The 20,779-nt window shown below is 38.3% G+C and overlaps 1 protein-coding gene and 1 long non-coding RNA gene across 6 annotated transcripts in view; one reads left to right on the top strand and one right to left on the bottom strand.

Moving 5' to 3' along the window:
- stra6 (signaling receptor and transporter of retinol STRA6) overlaps positions 1 to 20,779 on the top strand; it is a 69,394-nt gene that overhangs the window by 38,066 nt on the left and 10,549 nt on the right. For 3 of the 5 annotated variants that reach the window (XM_086298734.1, XM_086298736.1, XM_086298735.1), the window contains one exon: positions 19,413 to 19,793. In XM_086298734.1, the coding sequence (XP_086154860.1) occupies positions 19,741 to 19,793 (53 nt within the window). In that variant the 5' untranslated portion in view covers positions 19,413 to 19,740. Of the gene's footprint in view, positions 1 to 16,167; positions 16,278 to 19,412; positions 19,794 to 20,779 lie in introns of those variants that run through there. The other 2 variants (XM_086298737.1, XM_086298738.1) reach the window with 2 other exon arrangements.
- LOC147324730 (uncharacterized) lies at positions 11,167 to 12,144 on the bottom strand. Its single transcript, XR_015130548.1, has 2 exons — positions 11,980 to 12,144; positions 11,167 to 11,403 (listed from the first exon to the last, which is right to left on the bottom strand). It is a non-coding gene; the product is annotated as an uncharacterized LOC147324730 (long non-coding RNA).

Raw genomic sequence — 20,779 nt, 5'->3', positions numbered from 1 at the left:
GCGGCGAGGTCTATCGCGATAGCTTAATTTCTCTATCGAGTAAAAGTTATATCGCGATACATATCGTTATCGTTCTATCGCCCAGCTCTATCTGAATGCTATTCAAAAGTGAAAGAGTTAAAATGAGCTTTGTGTTGTGCTTAAAAGAGCACAGTGAAGTCGTCGTCTGCAAACTGCCTATATAATATTTTCAGGATCAAATCAGACCAGACCGGGACTGAAGTATACTGAAAGAGCCGTGTAGTATAATGTCTAGATGATTTTTTGCATTAAAGTTGACTTTAATCTGTTGTTTTAGTATCCCATTCAGTATACGATGGTCTGTTTAAACAAGGATGGAGATGTCAGGCTGCATTAGCATCCAGACAGCCGCTGCACCCAGAGGACTCTGCAGTGCTGAGAAACTCAGTCATTAAATTTGCAGTCGTTCTGCAGAGCTTCACTGTCTGCTTATTGGATGGGGGGCGGTCATGGATGATCCACCTCGCAGATAAAAACTAGACTGTTTCTTTTTTTAAATTTCTGAATTAAAAACAGAACTTGCCATATTTTAACTACAACATGTTGTAATTGAGATTCATTATTTACAATTTTAACTAAAAACAACTGTGCTAAAAATAGATAAGTGGCTTTAGTCCCTGTGCATTTATTTTTGCCATGCCTGAGATAAAGTATGACATAATATTGATGCGTTCAACATTTAAAAACAGGTTTCAAAGACAATTACTCTAAGAGTATAAAACAAACTATGTTCTGCTCCTCCATTTGTTATACAAAAGCATATAACGGCTAATGTACTGTAGGTACTGAAGGTTTTATGGATTCGTTTGCACTGTAAGGCACAAAATGATGAACACATGAAGGAAGTAAAGCAATAAATCATAAGATAAATAAATGAATGATGAAACGAATGAAAAATAAATTGCACTTTAGTAACCCCTTCAAGTTCGCCGCTGTGCCAGCCATAATTGTGACTAACAGTTATCACAAATGCAGCTCTGCCTTCATCTGTTTGATTGCTGTCGTGATTTCTGCCACGCTTGCTTGGCAGATTTTCTCGGTTATGGCAGCTAAACATTGACTTTTATTATTTACCGCTCTTTGTTCATCTGTTGTAAACAAAGGATTGTTGTTGTTTCTCATTTCAAGTGCCCTTCCCCCAGCTACCTTTTGTTTCTGAAAGCCTTGGTTTGTTGTTAGAAGCCTTGAATTGGAGCCTGCCAGGCCTGCCCCCTCTCCTGCCTCAAAGCTGGTTGTAGATGAAAAATTTATGACTGCTATGCCTATTTCATTTGAAGTGCTGCTGCTGTTCTTCTGATGCTGCCCCCACTGATGGTGACTGCATCTGCAGTTTTCATTCGACCGTCCCCCCCACTCCCAGTGGGAGTGCAAATCAGGAAGAGAGGCTGGGACGGTGTCCATGGCTTTACTTCACTGGTATTCACTAATCAAGGATTTTTTTTTCTCCTTGCTGCTCGCGAGTAATTACAGGACATTGATTAGCTGCTTTTAGAAGCCACCCACACAACTCTCTTAGAACTATATCTGCATTATATTGTAGCTCTTACATTAAAACGTTTCACTCTTTCTATTGTTAATCTCAAGAAACACCTGTATAATTGCATCTGATATTGACACTGTGGGACTGCAAAGTAAACTATTTTTGACTGGCTACCCTTTTATGAAACACGCTCAGCTGATAAGTGCATTGAATGTACTTCAATTTTAACCTTAAATTCTTTGAAAAGTCAGAAAAATATGATGTTTATTTGCAATAATGTAATAGCAATATACATAATATGTAATAGCAGAAATTTATTACTGTAAATAATAACATTTTAAATGAAGCTCTTTTGTATCAATTTGTTTCCCCTGGATATTAATAATATTATTATTACTACTATTACTAAAATGATAATAATGATGTTCATGATCTGCTTCAGTGCCTTTAACTAAAGAAATTAAACAAATAAAAAAAAAAACTGGAATATTCATAAAATTAAAAAAAAAAAATCATTATTCACTCCCAGATGTTGCACACGCTGTTCAAATATGTTTATCATGTAAGGTTTCAGATGTGACGCTCACACCATTTGAAATAGCCGGGATGCAAATGATTAGCGTGGGAAGATTTAATCACTATGCATTGTGTTAATGACAACCTCTATGCCCGGGATGAACACGTGGGCGTCTTTTACCAAAACCTCTGCATCCAAAAAAATATGTTTTTACACATCCCTTTGAACCGTCGAAATGTAAATGTAAAACAGTATGCTAAGGAGTGAATGAGTAACACCTAGAACACTGAATAGGAAATTATCTTTCACAATTCTGTTCATGTTAGTAAAACAACAGATATAATGTGTTAGAGGCAGTTAGGAAAGGGTATGTCCTCAGTAGGATGAGAAGATAGTTTGTTTTTAAAGTTGAACAGAAAATTCTGCAGAAAAATTCTGTCGTTCAGAGACCTTGGTAAAGTCTTGATCATGAATGAAGTCACACTGGTTCCTAAGCAACAGGTAATTTCACAACACACGTGCAGCAGCAGCTTTTCATAGCAGGGCTTCGAGCCCATTTAAAGTCACATCAGATGGTAACCTTGAGCCGAACAATACTGCTCAAAGCTGTGGTCAAAGCTTGGGGGGAAATGTCACACTTGTTATGGGAATAATTACTCCAGCACAATGAAGCAGCATTCATCTTCAGCAGCAATGTCTTCTTCATTGCCATATGAATCAACATTCCCCTGCATAACCTGTGGTTTCCAGGCACAGTCTCAGGTTACTGAGTTTAAACAGATAAGACGAAAACCAACCCGTCACAAAAGCTCCTTCCGAGAAGACCCCATTAGCTTTTAGAGTTAAGAGAATATCAGCCAAAACAGCAGATCAGATCAGAATTCAGAAAGACGATGTCATCATATGTAAAGCTTATTCTGCTTGTCTAGTCAGAGTTTCCCAAATACATACAGAAGGGTGTGGCTCTCATACATGCATTTATATTTTTTGTTCCATCCAATGTGTCCTACACTGTTCTAATGTTATACAGACTACTGCATGAAATCCACACGTGTCCTCTTGTTTGAACATGTGCTAAAAACTGCAGTACCGACATGCATAAATAAGTGAACACACACACCAACACAATTCTCAGTATTGATTCTCTACAGCTGTAATCCAGTAGTCTCAGGCTTGATAATACCTGCTATAAAAGAAGTAATGATGACTCAGATCATTCTTTTAAATTTCATTCATGCTGCAAGAAAGTAAAAGAATCATTTGATGCTAGGGAGACATCTCACTTTTATTTTGTTGGTCGACTCAGAAATACATTAAATACCGCAAATTAGAAGAATTCAGCTAGATCAAATGTTTCTGGAAAAAGGCTGGATAGTTCCTATTTCCATTTGCACTTATCTCAGAGACAAGCCAACAGCCTATTTTATGCGCTAGAAATTTTAACAATAAATCAAAATAGAGTATACGTCTGTAAACTGAAACACCACACACACACTCGTTTTCATATCTTAGTGAAGACTTCTAATTGACATAATGCTTTGCCTAGCCGCTTACCCTAACTATCGAAAAAGAATGACTAATTCTAACCATGACCGAACTGTAACCCTGATACTAAAACTGCATTTTGAGCCTCAAAAATGCCTTCAAACTCATGGGGGTGGGCATTTTGTCCCCATAAGTAACTATTGGTCCCCACAAGTATGGTGACATGCCAATTTTCTGTCCTCACAAAGAGGTCTAAACATGTACGCATACACACTTTCTAGAAATGTGTCACAACAAGGACAAATACTCTGGTTTTGGCTTTTGTGCATTTCTCAGGTTTTAGGTGTCCTCCAAGGTAGCATGACTATCTCAGCTGTTTACCTAACTGCACATATGCAAGAAATATTTCACAACACTTTATCTGAACTGATAATTGTAAAAATCTGCAATCCATGCAAAAGTAGACTTTTTAAAACACAAACAAGCCAATCGATCAGGTACCAAGGATCAGAACAGAAAAGACCTCATTCAGACTTTGCTCCCAAGAAACACCTGATATCTCATAGTTACAAAAAGTAAAAAGGTGAGGTTACGTAAGACTGAAGGTATCTTTATGGTAATATCTGTTAAATGACTGCATGAAAATGCTGCATGCATTGTGCATGAACTGTAGCCTTACCATCTCCTCGGATTTACTTTTTTGAGCTTTAACAGAAATAAAGGCTCTCCTGCTGTCAGACAACAACACACCACCAGCTTAGTCTCACAGGACTGGAGACAAGTCAATAATTCAGCACAGGGACTAAAATTTTATAAGGAGGCAGAAAGATAGTGGACTGAAATAAGGGCGGAAAGGCAGAAAAGAGTAGATACAGGGGAATCTGGGGGCTAAATCCTGTTTGCTTGCTCCTGACCCAGAGCAATAACATGTCAGAAGAAGCTTTCAGGGATTCTACCTGTCAATCAACGTGGCCCCTCAGTGCAGGCGAACGGTCATTACGGAGAACTGGAACGGAGCTATTTTCCTTTTATTTTCCATGGCTAGGGTTTCACCAGAGAAATCTGTCTAATGTGAGATAAGGCATCTGATTGCTACAGCTACACCCAGCCAACACTTGTGTGAACAATAGAGCCATGGTGCATTGATCAGTGTCTGGAGCCCAGATGCAAATCACTGCGGAGAATATTTGAATGGGCGTAGTTAGCAGCCACTGACAGCATGAGCAATGATGTGTGATATTAAACTGGCCAGTAGCGTGTGTATAAATGACAACCACCATAACAAATTATAAAAGAGAATTTTGAATGTTTTTGCCACATCTAAAGGAGATTGGAACAAGATAAAGCATCATTCTCACAAAAAGAGGACATAATCTGATGAATTAAAGACACTAATGGTAAATGGTAAATGGCCTGCATTTGTATAGCGCTTTTCTAGTCCTTAAGGACCCCAAAGCGCTTCACACTACATTCAGTCATTCACCCATTCACACACACATTCACACACTGGCGATGGCAAGCTACTATAATACTATAAGATGCTTACTTAAAAACACGAGTAAAGGCAAAGCTATAAAGTATGACTTGTCTTACATTTTATGAGTCACTCCCAGAATTAAAAAAAAAAAAAAATTACAACCTAGGACCACTGAATTGCTGTTGTATCAAAGTAAGAACAAAGCTGTGTCTCTGCAGCACATGAGGCACTTTTACATTAAAGCAAACAGCCAAAGGCATACAATGTATAAATCCTGCTGCCTGCTAAATGAAAGGAGTCTTGCAGCGCTGTGCAGCTCTGTTCTCCAGAGTTGGAAATTCCCAGCAGGTTTGAAGTACATCTTTTGTCAGGAGTACAGGGCCCAGTTTGAAAAATAATGACGCTTTGTGGCGTTCCCTTTCCTGTTGTTCATGTGAAACGCGGCTAAATGGCAAAGTAAATGTTAATGGAGTGAAAAGAAAACCTCTCGAATTCTAAAATATAAATAACAGTACTTTAATTGCACCTAACTACACAAAAATGCTCCAGTCTTTCAGGATAATTTCATGTAGTGTTATAAGTTACAAAAACAAATTGAGAAATGAGTGTACCTTCAGGGTCTGTTAAGCAAACTGGCCCTGAAGTGCCGCTATCCTTCCCCCACATGTACCTCGCCTCCCATCTACTCACCGGGGCACGTACATGCAAATGACAATCTGTTGCCATGCTAATTAAGGTCTAGGTCACGTGAAAGAGAGCTGCGTGACTCCGCGAGCTCAAGAAGGGGTCTTACTATCGTCCAATCACACTTCAAGCATCCCACTGAGGAAGGTAAGGACTGTGATGTTATTAAAAGTGGTTTATAAAACCTGTTCGAAGAGGGATTTTAGAAGCTAGTATTGAAAATGGTGACAAACCAGAAGAGGTGTGATGTATTCTACCCTGCTCGTATGGGACCCACTGGGGTTTCCTTAATGGCCTATAGCCAAAACTCTCCGGGAAACATGATTCAGTTCCCCGTGACAGTCATGCAGGGAATCAATACCATGATGTCACCATGAGAGGAGGTGAATAGCAAAACCAATGGTGATAATACATCAGGGAAATCAGAATCACAAATGGAGTAACATAATACCACAACCCCACCAAGAACAAAAACCCCACCCCACACACTGCTGAAAAAAGATGGCAGAATTCTTCTTTCTTCAAATATAGCAAATACTGAACAGCACATTTAGCATACGAACACTGTAGCAGAATGTTGCAAAACTGCTGCTTTAACAATAAACTGTCTTTAAGAAGCGCCACCTTTTCCCGCCTCATCCATTTAGTCACAGATGGTTTTCAGATCTCAAAGAACTGCAGCAGTGCTCAAGCATTCACATCAAACAGCATTGTGAATAATGAATTACACAAGCTCTTTTCTTGTGTCAGACTGTGTTTACCAAACCCTTATTTATGAATGTTAGGATTCCTCCTTCTGTGACATGTGGAGAGGAATCTTTCTCAAAAGGAGTCCGGCCTGTCTGATCTTTGCAGGGGACACATGCTGTGTGATGGCGCTGCAGTCTGAAGTGGATTTACCGGCAGCTTCTGACAACAGCCAGATTCTCGGTCGTCTAACCATTTGTTCTAAAGTAACATTAACAAATCATCACCCTGACCTCTCCTAAGCCTTGAAAAACAACCACAGCTGCCAGCTGACAGCACAGAGGTCACAATTGTACTGTTTGAAATATTATCTGCTATTAAATCAAACTGCAGTGCAGCGATTTAAGTGCAGCATCCTGCTTTTCTCTTTTTGACCTTTATATATTTTTCCTCAAATAACAATCACTCCACATCAGAATCTTTCCACTGACAGAAGGCTGGATGGAAAGCAAAACTGATAAGAACTAACTTACATCAGTGAAAGGAAACTAGACGTTATTACTTTTATAACCCAGTGAAAGCAACGTGATCCTCAGTATTGATTCTCTGAAGCTGTAATCCAGTAGTCTCAGGCTCAATAATAATTGCTATTGAAGGAATGATGATGACTCCCTGATTAAATTTCATTCATGCTGCAAGAAAAAAATAAATAAATCATATGATGCTGCGGAGATAAGATATTAACATCTCACAATTATTTTGCTGCTTGACTTGACAGTTGTATCCACGTTTTTTTTAAATTAGAATGTATCTCCTGTATAATATCAGTGAATTAACAAATAAAGGAATCATATACAAAAAGGCAAAATATGTCCTAAAAATTGTTATAGCATTTCTGTGACCCAGTAAAACTCATGAAACTAAAACGTATTCCATTATGCTATTTTGTTGCATCATACTTTGCATGTTTTAGTAATCCCGTGCATCCTTTATAATTTCAGTATACTGGTCCCATTAATGCAAATTCACAAAATCCATTCTCAGGATGGTTTTTGTGATGGAAACGAGCAGCACGTTAACCTGTGTGGCCAAAATGGATCGGTGTTCATGCAGTCACCTTCTAAAGCGCAAAAGCCAATATATGACCTGAGAAATACCCAAACATTGCATCAAATTCTTTGTCCTCTTTGTGCATGGGAGGATATTCCCCACATCTGCCGATAGCCGAGACAAGCTCTGGATTCAGCCTCATTCCAGCAGAGACATGTGAAAGTCAAGCCTCTCTGAACACACCGAGATGCGTCTGCAGACTATGAATACATTATTCATCAGAAAAATCTAACGCTTTTCAGGCCAGGAGGCTTCCTCTCTTATGAAAAGTGGTCAGAGGCAGTCCCTGTGGGACAAATGATGTTGTGCTGAAAGGCATTGCAACACATCCAGACATTAGATCCACAAGCTCAATTTTAGTTGTGAAAACACATGAAATACTGTGAATTAAAAAATCCAGCTGGTTCAAATGTTTCTAAAAGAAACGAAAAAGGCCAGATGGTTCCCATTTCCATTTGTATTTAAGTCAGAGGCAAGCCAACAGCCCAGTTTATGCGCTACAAAATTCATCTAAACAACAAATCAAAACAGAGTATACATCTGTAAACTGAAACACGCACACACTCACCCACACTGTGTGTGGAGAGACTCGATCCTTCTCTGCCTCGATTAATTCTTTTGGGTGAATTTGGCAAACGTCTCATTTTGATAGCAATTATGCTGGGCAGGCTGGGGTGATTTTTCTATTTTTCATTTCACTAACAAACCGCTGAGATGTGAGAAATGCAAATACTCTATCAGCTCGAGACTGTGCTGCCTTTGTAGATAATCCATATTTGTTGTATGTCTCCTGTAGCTAAAAATTGTGACACGGTCGCCAGTTTTGTTTTTGTTGTATGGGACATTCTGTTTTCTCAAGAAAGCTTGATTGACCTTTCGCCGAAATAAAATGAAAATTTAAAAAAAGAGCGTCTGATTCCAGGAAAAAAGGTTATGAAAATATGATAAGACTGAACTCTTCCACCCAGCAGTTTTAATGGTCATAAGTTAAGATTGCAACATCTGAAATACAATAAGACGCCAATAATCCACTGCTCACAGGACCCACAGAAGCACATCAGCAAAGCCTGTAAATTAATGCTTACAGAGACCACCCAACAACAACCCACACACACACACAGAATGACAAAACAGAGGCCAGGGCAAGGACATCATCTATCACACTGACATGCATAACACCCCAACTAAAACAGACATCAACCCCCACCCCCCCACCCCTCCCACCCCCCCACCCCTCTCTCTCTCTCTCACTCACACACACACCCACACACACACACACACACACACACACACACACACACACACAATCCCAGCCATACAGTACATACACACATAGTAATGGTGTACTTAATATACTGGTAAGTCAATTTAAGTGGATACATGCACAACTGTGATCTCATAATGGTATTTAAACATCTACTGTAAGCTGTCATTTAAGATAAACAGATTGTAAAACTGAAATCAAATTCTTGAGCGTTTGCCAAGGTGTTCTCCAAATGGTTATATAAAGAAGATTATTACGCGGTCGCTCAGACACGACCCTGCGTCCCTCCCATAAATTCATGGTGCTTGTCAGGCAATCGCAGCAGGAGCGTGACAGACCGAGCGCTGCAAACCGGCATCTGTGGCAAAGTGATCATGACCACTTTAATAACAATCAAGAAGATTTGTACTTGTCACGGGCTGCTTAGCTAAAGCGTCACATTCGCAGCGCTCATAAAAGTGGAAATAAATCTTTCACCTTCCAGACTACCATAATCACAGCGATATATCATAACAAAAAAAAACCTCTATGATTAAAGTTGCCTTTTTTTTTCTTTCCTAATGATGGTTGAAGGTACATTACCTGGCAATAAGCTCATCTACAGTAAAACGGGACTATTAAAATCTATTACGTGGCTAAAAAGTGTTGTGGATCTTTTTCGAAAAACTAAAAAAGAAAACCGAATCTCACTGATCGCCACTGTCAAAGCTTAACTCAAAGTACAACTATATTTTATTAAATTATTAATGCAACATGGATATTCTTGATTGTTGTTTTGCTTTGTTTGGTCATAATTATAGCATTATCAAAGCAGAATTTTCTGACAATGTGACAATTTGTTTTCTTTGTTTTTAACCACCAATGCTCACCTCAATTGCTCTTAGTCCCCGAGTCTCTTTAGCTCATAATAATAAAATAACTGTGGGCTAAGGCTCGGCTTCTACCCGGGCCTGGCTGCAGGGTATGAGCTCAGTAACCAAGGAAGGGTTCACTGGATCCTTAATTTATTATTCTGCATAGGGGTATCTGAATCGCTATACGTCTGACCCCTCACACAGGAACCAATTTTCCATTATAGCAGGGGCGGCTCTACTGTGGTGGCATGGGGTGGCATGTGCCACCCTAAAATAATCTCTTGCCATCCTGTAGTGCCACCCTAGTTTTGCATATGAAAATGTTCTTTATTAAAGTAAGTTAGCATTAACCCTTTAAAACCGGTCAGATCGAGCACGCTCCATTTTGCGTAACTATTTTTAAATCCTGGTAGCACTGCAACCACGTGAGCTAGCGCAATAATTTTCTTTGCATATGAAACCGGAGGAGTTGTACTTACATCTTATGCCATCAGCTTGTCCTAGGTCACAGTTTCCTTCCACATATAGTTTTGCAAAAACTGCATAAAAAGCACTTGCAGCAACAAAAACATAATATTCCAGAAACACGCTTTGCCGATCCGATCAGCTGTTCATAACACTTCCTACGTTGAAATAGACATCAGTGCGAACTACGCCTGTCCACCATCACCTGGCCGAAACCGAAAGTGACATCATTTTCGCAGAAAATGTAGTTTTTTTTAACCTTAGGGGGCCTTATAAGCCTGTACTGGTGTTTTTAAAAGTCATGTTTGACTTGATGCTTTTCTGAATAGTTTCTGGGATGCTTAGAACTCAAATTGCACTGCTGAAAATAGTTTATTTTGATGCACATGCTGTTTTTTTTTTGCAAATTTGCATTATATTTATTTTTGTTTTTCCACCAGTAGATAAAAATTGGTGTATCTCAAAAATAAAACTATGAAGGCACTCAAAATAAATTTCCTGTTGTTAGAAACTATTTTATGCAACTTTTTTGTATTTACAGTTTTGAGGGACAAACCTCTTAAATTTCTCTAACTAGAAATATATGTAAAAAATCAAAAACAATTTTAAATTTTTTGTAGTTTATTGCTCTTTTTTGCAATTTATGTAGTTATTATAGACTTAATGCATACATATTATCAAAATTTGGGCTATAATGGTTATACTGATGTATAGCAACTTGAAATGCTCCAAAAATGGCACTACAGCATGTAAAAATATAAAGATAACTCTGGCGGACTTGGTTCAATGGTACACAGCAAATCCAGCATGTCCAAATTAACACTGTCTGATTTGATTTCAACACTATTAAAGTGTCTATATGGGTCCACACCAGAGAGTGTTAATTTAACTCTTTTTGGAGAGTTGGTACGTTAACTCTGATTTAGTGTTAAACACCAAATCTGTCTGGAGTTGATAATTTAACACTTGGTGTTAAGAGTTTATATATTAACTCTCAAAGAGTATTTTAGTTTAACTACGTAAGAGTTATCTTCTAATTCATTCTAAAAAGCGGGAATTTTACTGTTCTGAACTTCTAGAAATTTCTTTTGGAAATAAACATTTACTAAAAAGATGCAATGGTTTTTGAAAAACATTTATTCTGACTTGTGCACCACAATTTCAAAACATTTTCTGAAAGATGTAACAGTATACATGTTCTCACTTTCATTAGAATTTTGTTTATCAAAAGGTCTGACATAAATAACAGCATTCTCAACACTTATTTCTTCAATACAATATGCATGTCCTTCATTCATCCCTTTATGGAACTTCAACGCACTTCTGCTCTCCCCCATATTCCATCTTCACAAGCATATCCTGTGCAGAGATTGAATAAAAATTAGTTGACACTAATTAATGGCACAAATAATCCAGTAAACAATTGCAGCACAGTAAAAAAAAAAAAAAAGGAATCCTCTTTGAGCCATTACTTGTGTAAAGTATTTTCCCAAAAGACAAAGACACAGGCAACAGGTAATACTGAACTAAATGTAAAACCTCAACCTTTTTCATTTTTACCTAAACCGTGTGCACAAAACTCTGGAGGGATCTATGCTAACGTAGAATCCAGTCAGGACGTCAGCTACTGCTGTTTGCTCGCTTTTTTTTTTTTATGGGCGATCGTTTTCAGGCTTCAAGTAGCACCATTATACCAACATTTCACATTCTAGACATTGTTTTAGGTGTATTTGACCAAAAGTTTGACTGAAAATTCACATGCAAGCTTTTTTCAAGGCTGTGGTACAATACCTTTCAGCTAGCTAAAACAGAATATTATGCTATCACCGAGCAACATGGCTAATGCCTTTCACACAGCTTTGTCTCAACTCCAAAGAGCCACAGAAGTAAAAGCTCATAATAATAATTGAAACAATCTTTGAAAAAATGACTTACCAAGCATGGCAAACAACTCAAATATGTAGAGCAAAATGTTCTGAAACGGCTTCACTTCAGCTTCGATTGGAGCCGTGCTGGGGGCGGAGTCTGTGAATTTACTCTATTGGTGTCATAGCCCCTCTAGGAGTTCAGAGTTAAGAGGTCAAGAGTTAATGTTTCCATTGTAACACCTCCAGATATGACAGAGAAACACTCATTTTTAACACTCGATTTTAACTACTATCATTTTACACCTCAGAGTTACATTAAAAGAATGTGACTCTGCTTAGAGTAAAATTAACTCTACTTTTGCAAGAAGACTATTAACACCAAAACATTTAACACTTTTGAATTTGCTGTGTAGGCCTTAAAGGGTTAATAATCCAGATTTCCATGCTACCCTAAGAAAATTTCTCTAGATCCACCCCTGCATGAGAGACCCTACCAAGGACAAGTTGCCACCAACAACATAGCTCTTGGGAATGCACAAACCCCTCCACCATAAGAAGGTGGCAATTTGAGAAATGGGAAATATTCCCTGTTTAACCAAAGGCCAAGTCTTCAGGTGATGACCAGTGGGTTTCCAGATTACTCCCAGATTAATAAGGACTTTCTATTATATTATTATATAATATTATATAATATGCTGTATTATCATTATAGCAGAATCCTCAAAAAAATTACCATTGGGGTTTATAATTAAAATTCTTATCCTAAAAAGAAGGTGAAGTTGGTATGGCAACATACATGCGTGGCTATGTACATTAGGTGAATGGGTGATGCTTTGAAGTCCAGTTGTTAGTATAATACATCCTAGGAATTATTCTAAAGTTAGCAAGCTAGGCTAACTATTGTCCAATGCCATACAAAAGCTAGGCAGCCTAGATTAACAGCTTGAGGAGTGGAATATGAATTTCACAATGACTCCTCCAAACTATAAATCCTCTCAAACATTAAATATACAATATTTGAGGAATTACTTAAGATAAAAAGACGTGTATCTTCATTTGTATGCATCGGTGAAAACAGATGTGAGAAGAATTCAAAAATCAGAGTCACCCTAAATAATGCATTTTACTAATTCTAAACTGAGTAAATGACTTCAGTCTTTTGATCATCATATTAAACTTCATTGTGTATACATCAGTGTGAACATGAGTCTGACTAACTGAATCTGTATGTAGCCTATGTGGCTAAATTCAAGTATTTTGATGTAAATCCAAGTTGTTTGAACCAAGCCAAATAAAAGGGATGTGAGGACAGAGTGGGAGGGGACGTGTTGAAATATGCTTACGCCGACTTAATTTTTCAGAAATTTACAATTGGCCAACCCAATTCAGCTACATTGCAGCTGTCAACAGAGATAAGCAGTTCTTTCATGTCTCCTCAAATGTACATTTCTTTTCCCGCCTTGAACATGCACAAATCCAATTATGTCCTAATTGACTGTTACAAGGCTCATTGATTATGACAGAGGCAGTGAGGCAGACTGAGCGGAAGAAAAATATCCCCAGTAATTAGCCTCATGTACCCGCGAGGTTTCACTAGCCATGATTTAACACAGAGGCAATATTACTCAGTTTACTCAATATGAATTGATTTTGCCAACAATAACATTTTCATATTTATGGCACACATACAGTATTGCGGAGTAACCCTGAGCCAACATGTATTTTTTCATATGTTGCTAGGACAACAGGAAGTAGGTGCAGTGATTTGGTGAAACTGATTTTGTACAATTCTAACAAGCATCCATATTTGTTATGACCACCTTTATTTTTCAACACAGCCTGAACTCTCGGCAAGGCAAGCTTTCTTGCCATTTCTTTGAGTAGTCTTTAGGAATAGTCTGATGGTACTTTTTCTGCATCTGTAATTCCAAGTTTGACAAGATCTCAACACAACTGACTGAAATGTGGCCCCAAATCTTGACAAAGCCTCCACCATGTTTTACAGATGGCTGTTGACACTCATTGTTGTCTCTCCTGACATCCTCTGTACATACTGACAATGAAATGAACAGAAAATTTCAAATGTGGATTTTTTTTCATGCAGTAAGATTTTCAGTCCAGTTCTTGTGTAGTTTGGCATACTGGCTCCTTGGCAGCTATCTTTCAGGGACTAGTACATGGATCAACTGAAGGGCTCAGGTCTTTGCTGGGGTTTTTTTTAACCTTTTTTTTTTTTTTTTACAAACACAACTTTTATATCATATTTATTTGCTCTAGATAGTTTTTTAGGCTTGCCTCTTCACCAGTTGTCCTCCACTTGTCCAGTTTCCTCAAATGTTTTAAGAACACACTGGATAGCATGCTGAGATACGCCAACTAATAGCTATCTGGGAGGTCACATTGTTGGTGCAAAAATCATATTTTATGCCTGTCAAACTGTGTTTTTATTTACTGCATTTGTCATAGATTAGATTAACTAAAGAAATTAGAACATTGTGTTCTTGTGACATGCTGCAAGTAACAAAGTGGCCAAATGTTTATTATGTATAGACACAATACCAGTTCATCCCTTGAACCAATATGCCGTTTTATACTTGAACAGTCAGTGTTAAGTGTCTTAACAAACAAAGAAAAACAAATTACTCTGAAAATGATCAGGTACAAATACTGGACTAAAAATGAGTGAAAAAGCTGTTGATGTACAAAGAAAAGAGGCCTTAGAAAGCCTGGACAACTTTTACTTTGAAACTTAAATTGTGAAAAACTCCAGCTCCTTGGAAGCAAAATATGAAGAAATGTAGGGTGGCTCAAGACTTTTGCACATCACTGTAATAAAGAAGAGAACCCCCCCCCCCCCCCCCCCCCCCCAGATATTTTTAAGGAAGATTAAGTTGTATTGAGTTACTTTCAACTGAGCTATTTCAAATTGAAACTAAACTGTTTTGGAAGGCCTCAAACAACCTCCAGCGCACAGCACTTACTTCAATGGAGTAAAACATACCAGCCGAATTCAGATTGACTTCTTATTATTTACTGTTTTTGAATGAGAACAGGATGACTGCTTACTCATTACTTCAGCTACAGGTTTTTTTCAGAAGAAACCTGAAGTCAGCAAGTTAATAATTATGATACCAAGCTCATCCTCATGATGTGATTACTGTGCTTCCTCAAGAGCTTGCTCAACAGTATTAGGAGGATGTATTCACTTGTATGGAAAGGCCAGAGGAAGGTCATCTGTGACGTGTATGTAGAAGAGCAACTCTGGGCTCTTAAAGTTGCACTTGAGATTTCTACTCCAGTATCACAAAACTAGACAAGGGAAGAATAGCATTTGTTTTACCCTAAGAGACTGCAGACATGAATTTTACTGCTCCCTGGTGTGAAAAAATAGCAAGTGAGGTATGTTGTGAGTGTTATCAAAATCCCGAGGTTAGTGTAGGCATAACTCCTCTTCTCCAGGAATAACAATGAACTCTCCTCCATGAAAAGGAGTTAATAATGACCTTCACAAAGCACCTAACTTAATAAACTCACTATACACCAGCTGCTCTTAGTAGATCACTCTGTCTCCAGGGAAAGAACTAAGTTGATAATTTTGCCCAGGAGTTCATCCCCATCTATGATGCTTTTACCTGGGTGAAAAACAAACAGAGCCTTAATTAGTAGAGAAAAAACATCAATAAAAAAAATTGAATCGTACACTGTCGGCTGACTCGTCTTGAATCTGAAGGACGTCTCTTCCCAGGTTGCACAGCTTGGGCAAAAACTAAATAAATCAGGTGAAATTCACAGTCATGGGATGACACAGTGGATGGGAATGGACCTCCCGTGCATTGTGACAGATGTTTCCCCAGTCTGACACATCTATGACAGGAACAATTCCCTCTTTGACCTGATATGTCAACAGTGCAAAAATCCCCAGCAGGATGTCAACAAAGGTCAGTAAGTAGGCTAAAAGCACCAATAAGGCTAAATAATGGCAGTTAACTAATAATGTATCACTTTAAATATCTCAATATATATCTATAGGCACGCCCATGTGACAAACGTTTTAGCACCAATTGCCTGTAACTGTAGTAATGGAAATATGCATCTATACCTACACACTAAAACTTGAACTTGGCCACATTAATCATTTCTTTATATTTCACAACAGTTTTTTTCTCTCTTTGCATGGAGCAGCACTTTTATGATGCTTTCATCACAACAAGATAGAGAGTACAAAGTCCCCACTTTACACTGCAAGAGCTGTTCAGAAAAAAACTAGTTGCACTTGAGAGTTATGTTTCTGTAATTAGTGAACTTCTCCAAGGGGTGTATGAAGCCTCAGTCCCTTCTCTAAAGACAGCACCAGGTCAGCAAAAGGTAAGGTACTAATTACAGGCTCCATAGTTTCGGTGAACTTTGTGAGCTAGTCCAGAGTGGTGTTTTACTGAAGCTGCCTATAGGTCAAGGTGATGCACAAAACCAACCTTGTTTAAATGTGCCTGATTTCGTGCTCTTGGCAATATTGGAAATGGGTAGATTTTAAGCAATTGATGATTTTCCATGCTTATCTGGTGCTGCAGCACACCCACATGTGGTTCTTTAAGTAGCTAGCTATTTAAAGATAATGAAATTAAGTTGCCACTGCAGATGGTGTAAAATACACTCACGTTATTGCTCTTCTAATCACCCTAGAAGGTGCAGGTTTAACTGCACAAAACACAAGCAAGGTTAGATTAGTCCATTGCACATGCGGGACAGTGGCACAGGTGGTTGAGTTACCTGCTGTCGCTCTCAAGCTGAAAGTGCCTTTGTTTGCAAGATCAAACTCCACTTCAAAGGCATGAAATTTCTCAGTGATGTTTGCAGGAAACCGAATCTAACCCGATCCCTGCAGCTGTCTTTCACATAAAACACGACAGTCATGTTCATCTGTGGGGATCTGATTTGCAACTACATTTTGGTTTGAACTGCGAAAAATGAAAAACATAAAAGGTGTGTGGAGTGTTTGATTATAAAGAGTTATGAAAATCACCTTCTCCACATGTAGCAGGTAATTTAAGATGCAATAAAGGTGGCGTCACCACAAAAATATATATGTATATAAAATTTTGGTGCAGTGAGTGATTGTGCTAACATCTTTTCAATGTCTGCTTTCCCAGATCTAACTAGTTTGTGAATGCCTGCCTTGTCTGTCTTTATGATGTCGGTGTTTACATTGTTAAGAAGGGATTAGTTAATCAGTATTTCAATTGTGTTTATTTTAAACACTCATGCTTAACATAGTTTCTTCCAAAAGGCTTTAGAGCTGACTTCCTAAACCTGATACAAGTGAACTGTCTGCCTCAATCAAACTGCCTCTCTGTGATGTAACTGTTCAAAGCATTCTTTGTTCACTGACCCCTTTATTTGTCGGGCTAGTTTTTCTTTGGGAGCACATTTGATTTGGTGGCTTACTAAGCTTGAGAAACCATGTTTTCTTAAGGGTGTTAGGGGGGAAAATTTTGTTGAGTTTTAAGGTTGTGTGCCTTTAATCTTGGAATAATGAGACATGGAAGCAATGTTGCAGAACTGACTTAGTCTCAGCCAGCTGGAGCTGAATGCTGGAAGAGATTTCTGCAGACATGCTGCACAGAATACATACAGTAGGATCTTTTGTGTATGTGGGGCAACATAGATATACAATTTCAAGTGTTTCTGTTTTTTTGTTTTTTTTTATTCAACTTGTTGCACAAAAGGAAATTAACAGGAGTTATAACGCTGACCTCTGACCTCTGTCACACATTCCTATGCTTTTGTCATACTTAAGGTAGCCATGTAGCCAACATCTAGTTAATAAGGTTAATTAGATGGGAGCAAGGATGAGCCTAACTTCAGAGAGATTAAGCTTCTGTTGATATTCTACATTCCTTATTGAAAGTAATGACAAATAAGAGAGACTGCTGTGATTATTGTTGATTATACTGCTTCTACTGAAGTACAGCAACACCACCTGAACCTGTGTTGTTGTGGTCACCTGTCATAGTATAGCCACATTTTGATATTTTGAGTAAACCTGCTTTGTACCTGGATTTAATGTTTACAGAAGAATTGTCTTGATTAGGGAGTCATGGCAACCTGCTTCCATGGGTTGAACTAGGTCATGTGAAACAGACAAAAACACAGGTATAAAACAATAAATATTATTATTTTAGGCCTTCAACCATAGACTATATTCATTCTTGATTTATTTGTTCTCATTTTTTAAAAGGCCGATCAGCCACATGGTCCAAACTTGAAGGAAATGTGCAAAAGCAACCAATGCAATAACTTCTACTTATTTTTGTATCACTTGACCCATCCAAGAGTTTCAGTTTATAATGGAAAACCAAAAAGAAAAGAAGGAACTCATCACATATGAAAAGACTGAAACAGCAAATTGTCCGACATCCCTGCTCGACAAATAACTTACAGCTATTGGATAATAAATTATTAAAAATCAGTGATGGTTTCTGTTTGCCCAACAAATCAGGTATTCAGTTCTTTAGGAATAAGGGGAAGAAGGAGAAATGAAAGTCAGTCAGAAAGAAATTAATTTTTCTCGAACCTCTATCAAATAATTTAAAAAACAATATTAATAATGTGATAATTTAACTATGTGCAGTGGTAACTGAATTTAAAGATATGTGAAAGGCAATTAGTATTTATAATCTGAACTTTACTGTCCATTGTACATCCATACAAGAAACCCTTTTTTGTATATCATTCATCTGTCAAAGACACCATTGGTATGTTAAAAAAATAAAAAAGCTCAGATGAAATTTCTTTCCTCTGGGCACATTGACAGTAACTCATTCACCATCACATATACACATTTCCTCCTTTCTCATTATGTTTTGTGATCTTTATCAGGACGACTTGCAGCATTGTTTGGACATAACTTTCAAATATTTTAAAATAACTTGATATCAGCATGGAGGCTAAAGATGCACATATCTGGTTAAGAAACTTGTCGTCACATAAATATGTACTAGGACATGCTATCTTAAATTATGTGCAGAAGACAAAGTACTGAGGTAAATCAACCCCTCCTTGATCCTTATCATGCTGAAGGTGCAGAGTTATGCGAGGTGATGTGAGGATACACCTTAGTGACTGTATTGAAACCCTTCCATTCTGCTTTTCTTGTTCCATGTTGCAATGGTGGGTTTCCTGGATTTAGTTTGGGTAACCTTTAGCAAATGCACCTGAACCATGACTGAAAGGAACAACACCTGAATTTCCATGTTATCAACGTGGAACTCTGATTGCTCCGATAGAAAAGCCTCATAGCTCCCAGCTACCCACATAGTCCCAGCTGGAGTTTTATAACTCTGCACACCTGACCACTGCAGCCACCGGCCACAGGTCCAATAACACAACTCCAAAAGTAGATGTAATCCCTGTAAGCCACAGGTGGCCTTACAGATTGGCTACCCAGATCTCCACATTTTTCCCTTCTTTCACACCCTGCCCCCCTCTCGCTCTCTTCCCCAGGCTCTTGGTGCGGTGGTAACCCTGAGCTGAAATAGGGCCTTTGGAAGGTAGAGACAACGCGCTGCAGCCAGGACCTGTCACATTACTCTCAGCTACACAGTGGGACCAGGTCACCTGAATGCAGTGAAGGAGGGTAGCTGAGTCTGAGTGCAAGTAGACCAAACACAGGGAAACAAGGACACTTGCAGCAGCAACTGAGTCCAGCGTGGGATTTGGAAGACACTTTTGCCTTGGAGACAAGGTGATCACAGCTGTGTGCCACTTTGTGGTTAAAAGAACTCCAGATCTTTTGTAAGACGTGGGACTCTTTTGATAAAGAGAAGTCGCAATGGACTATGACTACCCAGAATTGGATCCACTGCCATCCAAAATTGAACCAGAGTAAGTAAAGTCTTAACATTTAAGTTGAATTCTTTCAAGTTAATGCTATTTTACTTTAATGCTTTTAAATCTTTGCTTAAAATTAGTCTGCACTTTGTTTGATGTTTATTAGTAGTTCTTAAAACTTTCTCTGAGGGTGAACAATGTCTCTGTGAGATTCTCCTCTCATTGAGATATTAGGTGACACTTGGCACACTTCTGCAGTGCCAGCGCCAGCGTCAGTGTGTGGTCTTCTTTCAGTTCTTATTATTTATCATGTCGAGGCTGTATCCTTTTCATCTTTTGAGGTTGTAGGTTGTCCTGGAAATGCCTGTGGAACTTATTGGAAAAACGTTAGACTTTTTAAACATTTGTCTGTACGTATATTTCACACCCAAAATGTTACCAAGTTGCACTTTATATGATACCGCTTAAAGATCCATGACGTATCCCACAGTGAAGCTTTTTCCTCTTAGCTCCTTTTGTCCAAATTGCTTTTCTATGTTGTTAAAATCCATTATGTTTTCATTGGTATGGGGTAGTTAATAAAAGAAATGATGCCTCCAGATGAACAACACAAATGAAGTATGGTGGAAGAAACTGCCATGTTTAGCTAAAAAGCCATTTTGCTGTTGTAAAAAAATAATACTGTATTGAGTTGTAGCTAGTCTTGGGCCTCTAATATAGCTCCCTGTCAGTTTATGAAGCATAAATGGCTGCACCACTGAGAGCTGGCTATAATAAATTTTTTTCACATTGTTGTAAAATAGCAAGTTAGGAATTCACAGATTGTTTAGAAAGGTAGGAAATATTGAAACATCTATTCTGGAAGCTGCCATCTTTATGCTCACAGATGATAAAGTAAGTGGTTGATGTGTGAGGCCTTCTCTGAATTGTAATTACAACCCCATGACCAGGCATTCCTGCTCTTCTAGAGCACAGGAACATGAACATAGGCATTTGTTGTTTCCCTGTCACGCTGATACCAATCCGTTTAACATGCAAAT

The sequence above is a fragment of the Aulonocara sp. 'chitande type north' Nkhata Bay genome, linkage group LG7, assembly GCF_057382095.1.
Source record: "Aulonocara sp. 'chitande type north' Nkhata Bay isolate Kocher_YH1m ecotype deep benthic linkage group LG7, A_spYH_male_GT1.1, whole genome shotgun sequence".
NCBI lineage: Eukaryota > Metazoa > Chordata > Actinopteri > Cichliformes > Cichlidae > Aulonocara > Aulonocara sp. 'chitande type north' Nkhata Bay.
Note: the sequence above shows the minus strand (reverse complement) of the source record. Positions and strands in the feature narration are given on the sequence as shown.